We start from the raw sequence: 12,209 nt of genomic DNA on the forward strand, positions 1-12,209 counted from the left end.
ACCCTCTGGAATTGCAGCCACAGCTGGGTCAGTGAGGCTGTGGAATATCCCACAGCTCAGCTGCAGGACCATTTTGTCCAGGGTTTTCCAGCCAAACCTGGGGCTTGCTGCTGTTCTGTCAGGACAAACAGCAGCTGTTTCACCTGAAGCTCTTGTGAGGAGTCCCACGAGCTGCTGTGAATAAAGCTTCTTGCTCCTGGGTGCAGAAATGCCCATCCTGCCATCCCTTAGCAGAGGCTCTCCTCTCTTAGGGGCATTCCCCGTGGGGTTGCTGTGATTTTGCTGTTGGAAGGTGAGGAGCAATGAGAGTGTTTGAGTCTGTTCTCTCAAAAATCTGGGCTGGTATCAGTATGCTTCCTGTATGTGCAGAATTAAAATTCCAAGAGCTCTCTCGCCTCCTTTCTGCAGCTGCTGAGTGCAGTGTGAGGATAGGGATGCTCCTCAGCTCTTATCTGATCTAGAAGTGCAGGTCTGGAGGTACTGAATCCCTAAGGAAATGCAGATTAGCTACCAAACTGGGGTGTACAGCACGATGGAAAAGGCTGCAAAAGAAGGTGCTTAAATTCCCCTGGTAAATGAACATTTCCATTATAAGTAGCTTAGAGGAGAAATAAGCAGGCAGAGAAAATGTGTGCTTGTTATTCTTACAAAGGAGTTGGCCTCCAAACTGTTAATTTTTGAACAACTGTTGAATGACAGGAGTGCTTCCACTCTTTCCATGCAAATCCCCATAATAAAATCCCTTTCAGCTTCCCACACGTCAGAGCTGCTCGTGGCAGTCGCTGTCTCCCTGGAAATCTTCCTCCAGTGGTTTGCAGCCATTGAGTCCTGCCTAGGGCACACCTCCATCCCTCTGCGGGGTGGATGTGTCTGAAGATCAGACCTAGGTTAGAAAAAAACCCCCAAACTGGCATTTTTAGAGCCGTACTAACATCATTTGTGATTGCAGGGACGTGAACTTGGTCACATTTCCTGCCCTGAGTATCTCCTGTAAACCTCTCCGTCAATTCTGTCTAAACATATTCTGCTTTAAATCCACCTCTGGCTTAAAAATGAAATGTGCATGTGCTGTCTTTATTGATCTGTGAACTCTGCCACTCTGCACTGATAAATTCATTTCTTAATGGTTTCATGTAGCCCCGTGGCATTAAATATATTTTTAACCTAGAAAAGAGTCAGAGACGAGCAGTGGAAAGAATCTCTTGTTTAAAGTGTGTTTTACTACACTGTATTTCTGCCTCCTAAAGGTACTGTTTCCCTTAACTTGGAAATTCCCATCTCCAAATCCTGGTATATAAAGTATATTCAAATCATGCTAAAAGTGTGTATATATATCTGTCTCATGATTTAAAAATAAAAGTGTATCTGCACCCTGAAAAATTCTGTCTGCAGTGATCAGGGCAGGGGACAAGTGTTTCATGTTACCGTGGGTAGCAAGGAGTTCAGGCATGAAGCCAAAAGCTCTTAATCAAACTGATGTTACACCTTGTATCAACACCTTAATGCTCAGGGGATCTTTAGGATGAAGGAAGGATTTTCAACAAATACCTTGTGGTTCCCTGCAACATCCCTGCTGTTGGGTTTAGGGGGTCAGTGAAGATCTGCTGCACGGGCAGGGCCATAAATGGGATGAAGTGAGGGGCTGGAAACAAAGATTGCTGAGTTGTTGAAGATGAATTTTGAGGAAAATGTCTGCCCTGTTTTGCAGAGGTGAATCTGGTGCCGGGAAGACTGAGAACACTAAGAAGGTTATTCAGTACCTTGCTCATGTTGCTTCCTCCCATAAAGGAAGAAAGGACCATAATATTCCTGTAAGTTGGGATATTTTCTCATTTGTTTATTGCTCTTTTTGCAAACAACCATCTTTGCATTTGAAAAAAAGACTTTTTTTTTATTAAAGATAAACTGTAATATAATTGTGTAATTTTGTCTCAACCATTATTTTCTCTTTAGCAGTGGCTGAAATGAGCAGTTACGCCAAAACTTCTAATGCATGTCAGCTGCTTAATTTCTGTTGTGAAATTAAAGGCTTTATACAAATAAAAGCAAAGCTTTCTGATGCAATAAACCCCATTTTCCAAAAAAAATCGATAAACCCAGGCAATTCTAACTGAATTTAGTTCCCACTGGATGCAGTTTTTAGTACTATATTTGTGAAGAAGCTTTCTGTGCCTTCAAAAATTAACTTGTGAATGGGAAAAATCATCCATCTTAAAAACTGCTGTAGACTTGCTATATCTAGAAGCCGGCATCTAATTAAAAGCTCAGATTTTGTTACACTGTAAACAAGTGAGTATATACTTTTATATCTGAGAATATTGGTTTTTTTGGTAGCTTGAAACTTATTTATATAGAAGTTTCTGATTTATATAGAAGTTTCTTTAGATTTCCTGCCAGGCTTCAACATTTGCACTGAATTTTTAGTGATTGTTTGCTTTTAAAAAACAGGAATGGGTTTGAATATTTGTTATTATGGGCACTTGGATCTCTTTGCAGTGAAATATTAATTCAGCTTTGCTACAAACAGTGTCTAACTGTAATCAAACTGGCACGTGCCTGGTTTTCCAGTGGTAATCCAGGTGCCTGTGGTGGCTGGAGCCTTCAAGCTACATTATCTTATGGAATTCTAGAATTAGAGACGTACAGAATTACAGCAAAGACCTCTAAGATCAAGTCCAGCCTTTGCCCAATACCCCATTGCCACCAAACCATCCCATGAAGTGTCACTTCCACTCATTTTCTGAACCCCTCTGGGGATGCTGGTTCCATCACCTCCCTGGCAGCCTGTTCCAATGTTTAACCACTCTGTCAGTGAAGAAATTGCTCCTCATACCCAACCCGAACCTCCTCTGGCACAACTTGAGGCCATTTCCCCCCTGTAGCAGCTACAACTTCTGTAAATTTAGTGCAGCTTACATGAATTCATATTAAGACATTCCTGAATGTGCCAAGGCTCAAACATGTAGGAACACGAGATGACTTTTGACCAGTCTGTGAAGGGAAAAAAAGTCAAGGATTTGAAGTGGGAGAGAAGGAAAGGTTGCAGGTAGATTTGGAGAAATCTAGTGAAGTGTATGGGGAAACGTCAATTTTTGCTTTAATCAAGAGCAAATAATGTGAGTCTGTGCGTTGATACTCAGACTGGTGCTGGTTTATCACACAGAACAGATGAAAATTTGTCTCTGTGAGTGTTTCCTGAGCAGCCTGAGAGTGCTGCACTTGTGGGCTGCAGGTGGCAGGAGGAGGTTTCTCAGGACTGGAGGCTCAGGGCTGTGTTCATGGCTCTGCCCCGTGTGTTGGGAGGTGGTGGCTCTGGGGCCACTGTTTGGGACATCATCCATCAGAACTGGTTTTCTGTGGAGGTTTTGATTTATGAATATTCTTGGCTTTACCACTAGGCAGCCTTCAACAAACCCAGTATTTTTTAAATTTCTACAGAAGCAAAATTGCCCACAGGTTTTTGGAGAGGAGGGAATTGTGCAGGGTTTGCACCAAGTATTTCTAAATGTACTGTTGATAACTTGGAATACCTCGGGCTGAGAGATGCTTCTGGAAGCCTCTTGTCCAGACACCTTTCAAAATGTACCTTCCTTCGAAGGGAGATTGCATTGCCCAAGCCCTTGTAAAGCTGAGTTTTGAAAATCTTGAGGGATGGAGATGATGCAACTCCTCAGGGAGCCTGTGAAGGCACAGGACAGAAAGGGGAAAGCTGAGATGTGGAGCACAATAGGGGTAGGGGAGTCCCCTGAATAATCTTGGGTCGTGCCTTTCATTCAGAGCAGTACCACAGTGAGCACTGAATTTGCCATATATCCATGAAAAATGCAGAAAGTTTGCCTCACCAAACCAATTTTGAAAATATAAATGAGTCTCCCTTGTTCTGCAGCAATTAGTTTTAGTTATGTGTTGGAAACAAAGAATGTCTAAGCCTCATAGGTGCCACTGGAAAGCTGGGAAGTGTCAGAATGGGGGTTACAGAAGCAGCCCTAATTTGGTCCTGTTTGCATATTCATCAGAAAGCTGTAGAGGGCTGGTGGTGATCCACAGTCTGTAGAGCCTGTGCATTACCTTGTGCACAAGAAGATGCTAATTAGGCTTGTTAAATTAATCCATGACTTGTACCCATCCTGTTACAGATAATTATCAGTGACATGCATATTTCTGAGACTGTTGAATGTCTCATGGATTATTTTTTTTTAAATGAAGCAATTTGTATGCTAAGCCTAGGGTTGACTTTGATTTGCCTGACAGAGTGCTGTAAAAATAGAACAAACCAAAGGAGCAGCCCCAGTCTGACACCTCAGAGCAGCACTGATGTCACTGGGGCTCACCAGGTCCCTTCTCCAGCTGGGAAGGTGGGGAAATGCTCAGCCTCTGTGAGGAGCATCTCTGCCCATCCCCTGCACAGCCTGGCGTGGTTGGCATCCAGCTGCTGATCCATGAGGCTTTTCTGTCCCCAAATCCCTCTTTCCTTAGAGCTGCCAAAGTCCTGCCCAGCCCTTAGCACATCGTGCCTGGAAATCGAGTCAATAACGCAGGGTAGCCACAGGGGCTGGAATTTCAGCCTTAATAGCAATGTTTCCTGATTTTTGAGTGTGGAATCTGTAGCCCCAGTGTCTCATTTCCTGAGTAATCCCAAGATGTTGTCTTGGGCGCTGCGCTCGGATGTGTGGGGAGGAGGAGGTGGTGGTAGAAATGTGCAAGAGAAACTTCAGTAATTGTGGGATTTGGCAGAGCCAGGGGAGACCGCAGCAGCCCCTGAAATTGGGGATAGAGGCAGAGCAGGGGAGGGCAGGGCGAGGTGCTTGGCAGTGGGTTATAAACGAGAGCTCCTCTAAAGGCTGAAGGTGGGGTAGAAGTAAACCTGAATTTCTGGCTGCAGTGAGCTTGGTTGGGAGGCAGAGCTGGCACAGGGACGGTCCTGGTTGGTGTGAAGGAAGGGACAGAAGATGGAAGATATCTGTAAAAAACTGAAAGCTTTTGCTTCACCTTGAGCTCTAAAGAATTTGAGGGCTTGGGGTAGTAGTGGTAAGAACTTTAAAGCTGAGTATTTTGCCTGCTCCAAGCATATTGTGCTTTATTCAGGACCGGCTTTATAAAGACCAGCACTGTGCTTTGGCTCGGGCGCCTCGGGCCGGAGCTGACCCACGCTGGTGTGTGCTGGGCTGGGCAGCTGTGCCAGGCTCCTCAGCCACACAGGAGCCCCTCTCCCCTCCACTCCCAGGAGTTCTGTAGGCTCACGGCTGTGCAGGGAGGGTGTGTGGAGCTGCAGGGGAGGAAGAGAGCGAGGACGGGGAATAGGTGAGCATGGGGAGCAGGGTGATGTGTCTGCAGAGGGTTTGGACAGGTTGAGCACAGGGAGAAGGGAGGGAAGGAGGCTTCTGAACGGCTCCGTTTTGTGGCTCATCACTCCCCTGTGCAGCAGGAGAGGCAGGCTGAGAGAAAAGAATGAAAGAGTGTTTCACTGCCTGTGTTAGTGTCACTTTATTATGGCCAATCTTGTTGCAACCCCTGGGACACCTCCCACTGTCCCAGGCTGCTCCCAGCCCCAATGTCCAGCCTGGCCTTGGGCACTGCCAGGGATCCAGGGGCAGCCCCAGCTGCTCTGGGCACCCTGTGCCAGGGCCTGGCACCCTCCCAGCCAAGAATTCCTTCCCAATATCCCATCTAACCGTGCCCTTTTTCAGCTTAAGGCCACTCCATCGTTGCTGTCCCCCCATCCCTTGTCCCCAGTCCCTCTCCAGCTCTCCTGAGCCCCTTTAGGTACTGGAAGGGGCTCTAAGGTTTCCCCAAAGCTTTCTCACCCCAAACCGCCTCTGTTTTCACTCAAGCCCAGCTTTCATGTTGGTGCTATTTTAAACTTTAGAACTCATTATGGTACTTTCAGGTTAGTGATTGCTTTCAGTGGCTGCATAGCTGAAATGCTCAATTGCTTAATTTGTTTTATTAATTTCTAAAGAAGCACAATTAGTTTTTGAAGGACAGGATCTCAGGTAGGCTCACTCCGGCTGAAGCTGCCCTGGGTTTCCCAAGTGGGATTTAACTGCCCTAATTTAACCACAGGGAAGTTAAATCTGTGTCTGATTGTGCTCAGTTCTGTTTCTAGTAGGACAAGAGTGGACACCCAAGAGTGCAGTTCATCTTTTCTAAATATAAACAAATGAAATTCCTCTGAATTCCGAGCTGTTCCTGTCCTCCTCCATGATTCCAAGAGGGAATCTTTTCCTGGCAGAGTGCAGCTTTGAAAATTCACATTACTTACCTGAACAAGCCAAACCTCTGCCAGCTGCTTTGCAGAGCTCTGCCAGAATCTGTCATTCTGCACTAATAAAGTAAGAGTCACAGAAAGAGGGAGTGCATTTGGCTTGGTATAAAAATTTCTTGTTGTGTGTGTTTCTCCACAATATTTTGCCCCAGGGTCTCGGATATGAAGCTTAAGATTATTAAACTCACAGACTGAGCCAAGGAAGAAAGAAAGGAATTGAAAATTTCTGCAGAAGCTGTGCAGATTTGAATTTTGAAGGGTTTTTATTTCACTTTATTACCTTCACGTTCCTTTTGTCCTTCTTGCTGGCAAAATTTCCAGCTTAAGGTTGTGCTTCTGCTTGTGGTGGTGCTTGTAAGAAAGAAACTAAGGTCTTGTCTCAAATGTGGGTTTGCATTTCTTAAGTGTTTGTAGCACAGAGCAAAACCAACCCCCCAGACTCCTTTGTGTGGCCTCCCTTGTGTTGTTCCATAACCTCTGTGAGTGTTGAAGGACAGTGATCATCTCCTCCATCCAAACCTCCTCACGGTGCCCAAGGCTGGTGAGAAAGGGACTTGGTGTTGGGGTTAATTTTGAAAGCAGTGCCCAAATAATGCAACTCCTGCCCTTTTCCTCGCTGCCCCAGGGCCGTCTGTCATCTTGGGTGTAATTAGTCCTTTGCCTAAACACAGGTTGCAGTATTTTGCACATGCCAATAACTTCTGTTCTAAAATGAATTTGGGCAGTTTCTATGAAACTTTCTGTGAAGTGAGTGTGTAGTTAAACGTGCTGACAGTGCTAATTTGGGATGTGACATGCAGCTGGAATGCCTGCTTGCTAACTTATCATTTGTTTGTTTGCAATGAACAGCCTGAATCACCCAAACCCGTGAAACACCAGGCAAGTGGTTTTTTTTAATGCTTTTAAAATCAAATAGGTGAACCGATGTATATTCTTCTCTTTGTGCTGATAATGTGGGAAACCTCGAAGAAATAGTCAGCTAATAGGAAATTTTGGAAATATTTAACTGGCTTTGAGAGAGGGAAGAGTGAGCAGCTCATGAGTTTCTCAGCATTTGCAAAGGACTTTTAACCACTTTTAAGGCCTGAAGTGAGAGGTTTGCCCTCTCTGCAGCCACCCTCCTCCAAAATACTGTGTGTATATTGGGTAATGTGCTGCTGAGAGAGCGCAGAACACTTTTAAAATATTAAACAAAGCACTAAATAAAAGATTGGGTTAATGGAAGCTACAGAATTCTTTTGATTAACTGTTTTGTCTGAATATTTTTATAGCTTTGCAAATCACGAATGAAGACTTTGATCTCAAGTGTAAAAGGCTTGGCATAAGCAAAAGTCTTCTGAAATCAGAAGTTTCCCCTGACTTTCTAGGACAAGTGGTGTGAGCAGAGTGGGATCTGCTGTCTGAATTAGTGTTTGCTCATTTGAGCTCCAGCTGCTCTCACTGCTCAGCTTGGCTGGAGCTGCTGGGCAGGTAACGCTGCCCATCCCGTGCTCCCGATCCCCCTGTCCCTGGGGACAGCAGCAGTTGCTGTCTGATCCCACTTTTCTGGATGAGAGGAGGAATTGCAGTGCTCCAGTGCTGTGGGCTTTGCCTGCAGGAGGCTTAGGTGGAAGTTGAGGGCAGGGCTGTGGAAAGGGATAAATAATTGCTGCCACGAGATAAATGCTCCACTCCAACCCGAGCTGGTAAGTGATGCCTTTGTCCTGGGCACCAGCTTTTAAATAAAGAAAAAGCTTTGCAGCAGCTCCTCGGGGTGTAACCAACCTTGGAAAGTGAAGCAGCTCCCTTGGGTTAGTTCAGCTGGGTGAGTTCCCCCCTTTGCATTTCTCTGAAGCTGGTTAGTGCACTGTGACTGTGGTGCAAAGGGAAATAGTAAAGGAAGCTTCAGGTGTGGTATATTGGATGCAAAAAGCAATCCCTGGACAGCTGTGATGCCTCTGGGAGTGTGTGGTACCCTGTTAAAGCTCTGCAGCCCAGCTGTGTGTCTGAGCCCGTGGTCTCATTTTCAGAAGCTGCAGAGGTTCTTAGTATTTAACTTAGCCCTCCCTTCTTGCACACATCAGTCAGTTCTAAGGGTTTTTATGGAACTATTTGTCAAGTCCAAAAGCAGACGGAGTGGTGTTTGCTTTAACCCTCCTTTTGCTTAGAGCTGGCGTGTCAGGGCTGACACAAAACGTTTGGTGGTGAACATTTTAACTGTGTCCGTGGAAAATGCTAATCCCGAGTTGCTGATACTGCGTAAGCCATGGAATCATTAACATCTCTGTTTCAATGTCGTGTGGAACTCCAGAGTGGATCCCTGTTGTATGTGAGTAGCATGGAGCTTCCCCTGCCTCCCCCAGGCCACCCCCAAACCCAGTCACTGGGCTGCTGGTTTTTCTGGAACTGAGACAATAACCTGGCCTTGTCTTCGTGGTGCCCTGCATGAACTATTGCATGACCTCACTCTTCCCACAGTTCCCATACTGCTTTTTCCAAGTTCTGGGGAGATGCCTACGCAGGAGCTGTGCCCAGAGGCCAAACTGACACTCTGGAGTTCAGTGTCTTTGCAAAACACTGAGCTCTTCAAAAAGAGAATTGGTTTTGGCCGAAAGCAGTCCATGGAGAGAGGAAAACTCCTAAATCAGGAGCCTTTTTCCACAGCGAGGGGTTTGCTTTCCTTGGTGACAGCTGTGACGAGTCTGTGTGTGCAGCACCGAGCACTGCTCGTTCCCATGGTTTTCACCCACAGCTGAGGATCCAACTTCTTCCTTCAGCTCCTCAGGGATGATTGCAAAAGCGAGCCGCTGAGCCCTTCCTGCCTCCAGTCAGAGAATTTGGGTAAATGTGTTTAGTGCTGCCCTGCAGAGCCCCAGCCCAGGCGGTGCCTCCCAGGACAGACACAGCCGTGCCCATGGAGCAGCCGCTCTGCAGCCAGTGGATTTCTTCTCCAGAATATTTCAGAGTTGGACGTGCCAGCTGTGCCCCACTGGCTGCCTTCGCTGGACGTGCTGGGCTTTATCCCAAGATCAGTGATGAAGGAATGCTCCCTTGGATCTTGGTGTGCCCGCAGGAGCCGGCAGCGCGCTGGGAGGGGAGGTGGGACCATTCCCAGCATCTGAGGCTTTTACATGAGAAACTTGGAGAATATCAATTGCAGGCATCTAGATTTTCTCCAGTTGCAGGTTTTTTGTCAGTTTAAACGTGCTTTTAACCTGTCACCGTGGCAGCCCTGCCGTGGCACCGCTGCGTGTGCTCTGGGCTAGCACATTTATTCCTTCTGCATTTATTCCTTCTTCACTTACTCCAGAATTCAGGGAATATGTAGTCCCAAAGGGAATACATTTGGAAGTAAGCAACTTCTGAGCATATAACTTGAGGTCACATGGAAGAAGGAGCAGCCATTTATTTCCAGGAGAGCTTGAAATATATTTCAATATACAAATAAAACTCTTTTAGGTGTTAAGTGGTGAATTTTTAGAGTTCCTGTCTAAGAATTGACCTCGTGTGGAAGCCTTAGGAGACTTAATGTTTCCTGTTCTTTGATGCTCAGTCTGGGGCCTTTATTCATCAAGACTATAAATAATTGGAAAAAGCAGGTTCATGAACACAAACGTCAGATTTGGAGACTACATTCCAGACAGCTTCACTTTCTTTTTTTTTTTTCCCAAACCATCCTTCAGAGCAGGAAGACAATATATTTTCCTGTGTACATTTGTGCCTCCTGGGCTCTTGGAAGCAGCACAGACTTTTTTTGTTAGCAGACCTCCTCATGGACAGCACTTATAAAAGCTGTTGTGCAATTTCCTTGAGATAAGTATTTCAAATTCTAAATTCATTGGCCAGAACTTACAGAAACATTTAACAAATGCATTAAACATCCTGAGCAATGCTGGCTGGATTGAGCAACTTGAAAGTGATGTTTGTAATTGGCGTTGCTGAGTTCTGCTGTGCTGTTCTGGCCTTCTCAGGTGTGGGCAGGTCAGAGGTGTTGCAATGAGATGAGTTTCAGTCTGGCTGACTGAAGGGGAGTTTCACTGACCTGAAAGGAAGTTTGAAACTAGGTATTTGTAAGTGTGAAAATAGGTGTCCCAGCTGTATTATCAACATGAAGTTTAAGAATAACCCTGCACTAAAATCTTAAAGCAGTTAAATTGGTTTCTCCCCTTAAGCACTCAAGGTCTGTGCCTGATTTCATTAGCCCTAAATGTGAATTTTCTTTTCCATCTTCAGTGACTTTCAACATCCATCAAGTCCTATCTGGTCCCTGCTCTGTGTGTGTGTGTCTGTGTGTGTGTTTTAATAAACAAACCCCAGCCAGAAAAACACCACCAAAAATCCAGCCACGTTCATCCCTGGATGGAGGAGACTCGGCAGCTTTGGGAGTGAGGGGAAGGATGAGAATCCCCTTCTGGAGGTGGTGGCACTGCCACAGCCAGGGGAAGTGACTGTCAGGAGAGGCAGAATGCTTGACCCCTCTTGCTGTGTGATAAATGTGTTTATTTCTCTGTCTGTGTGGTTTTAGGGGGAGCTGGAGCGGCAGCTGCTTCAGGCCAATCCCATTCTGGAATCCTTTGGGAATGCAAAGACAGTGAAAAACGACAACTCCTCCCGCTTTGTGAGTACCTCCTTGTCCCTTCAGAGTCTGTAAACCTGATTGCTGCTTTTGGAGAAACTGCCTTTTTTTAGGTACTTCTCTCATTAGTGTCAGAAGCTTTCTCTGTTCTCTTCCTCTGTGAATCCAGGTTCTTTCACAGTGCCTTCTGCATTTTTGGGGTCACTGGACACCTCCTCACTGGCTCTTGGCAAAACATTATTTTATTCTAACTCCAGCCATCCCTGAGCTGACAGCAGTGCTCATAATCTAACAAACGTCACTGTGCTGGGGAGCTGAGCTGGGGCTTGTGTGCACAAATCCTGCTGGATTCCTGTAACGTGGGAAGGACTGTGGCATCCCCATGGAACTGGGGGAGCCTGCAGCCTTCTTGTCCATAGCTGTGACTTTATCAGTTGATTGGATTGGAGAAAACATCCTGAATTTCTACAGAAACGCAGAACTTGCATATAAAACCCATCTAAATTTACTGATTTACTGCAGGAAAGTCAAAAAGCCACTGTGTGACTTACTCCAGGTGTCAGGCACTGCTGTAGCTGCTCCATGTTTTTGTTGGGTCCCTGCCTCCTCTTCACAGAGTGTTTTGGTGGCTGATAACCACTTCTGATGGGTTCCATTGTTTTAAAAACTGTGGTGGAACTCAGGGTGAATAAATAGCTTTTTACCACTTCTTAGAACTTCCTTTCCTTTGGAAAAAAAAAAAAAAAAAGCCATCTCTTATTTCAGGGGGAAGATGTTTTTAGTACAACTTCAGAAGTGTACAGGAGGTATTAAATCTTTTTTTCTTGCGAGAACAGCACTAAAATCTCAGAACAAATGAAAGATTTCTTGTCTGCCTTTGACATTTCAACAGTTGCTTGGATTTATAATGCATGAACTCAACTCCAGTGATAAGAACTCTGGAAAACTGGATGACTAAATCCATCAGCCCTTTCAGCTGGGAAGGGAGAGCAGAGTTTTACGGAAATTCAGCTTTTTTAATTTTATAGCCCTGTTGTTTATAATATTGCCTGGTGCTTGTAGAAGCTGGGTACAGGATTTATGATATCAACAGGTTTCACTGCACAATGATTCTACTTTGTTACCTGTCTTGCATCCATCAGAGGCTGTACTAATTTAATGAGAATACTTTTTCCCCTAAAAGATGTCAGCATCTGGTTTGTGTTATTTTGAGCTCTGCATTGCCATCATGAACATAATCACTCCGAGGGCTCCAGCTCTGTTTTCATAAAGGAGCAAGTATAATTCATTCCAGATGGTCTCATCTCATGCAGAAAAAAATAAGCTTTAACAGCCATTTTAAGACCTGACTTAAAAAATCTCTCTCCTCCCACCAAGTGAGAGGTGGTG

The 12,209-nt window shown here is 45.3% G+C and overlaps 1 protein-coding gene across 4 annotated transcripts in view; it reads left to right on the forward strand.

The window, feature by feature from the left end:
• Positions 1-12,209, forward strand: part of MYH10 (myosin heavy chain 10) — a 91,608-nt gene that overhangs the window by 40,899 nt on the left and 38,500 nt on the right. For 2 of the 4 annotated variants that reach the window (XM_039562338.1, XM_039562340.1), the window contains exons 5-7: positions 1,709-1,811; positions 7,115-7,144; positions 10,770-10,862. In XM_039562338.1, coding sequence (XP_039418272.1) covers positions 1,709-1,811; positions 7,115-7,144; positions 10,770-10,862 — 226 coding nt within the window. The remainder of the gene's footprint in view (positions 1-1,708; positions 1,812-7,114; positions 7,145-10,769; positions 10,863-12,209) is intronic. The other 2 variants (XM_039562339.1, XM_039562341.1) reach the window with 1 other exon arrangement.

The sequence above is a fragment of the Corvus cornix genome, chromosome 18 (assembly GCF_000738735.6).
Source record: "Corvus cornix cornix isolate S_Up_H32 chromosome 18, ASM73873v5, whole genome shotgun sequence".
NCBI classification, from domain to species: domain Eukaryota; kingdom Metazoa; phylum Chordata; class Aves; order Passeriformes; family Corvidae; genus Corvus; species Corvus cornix.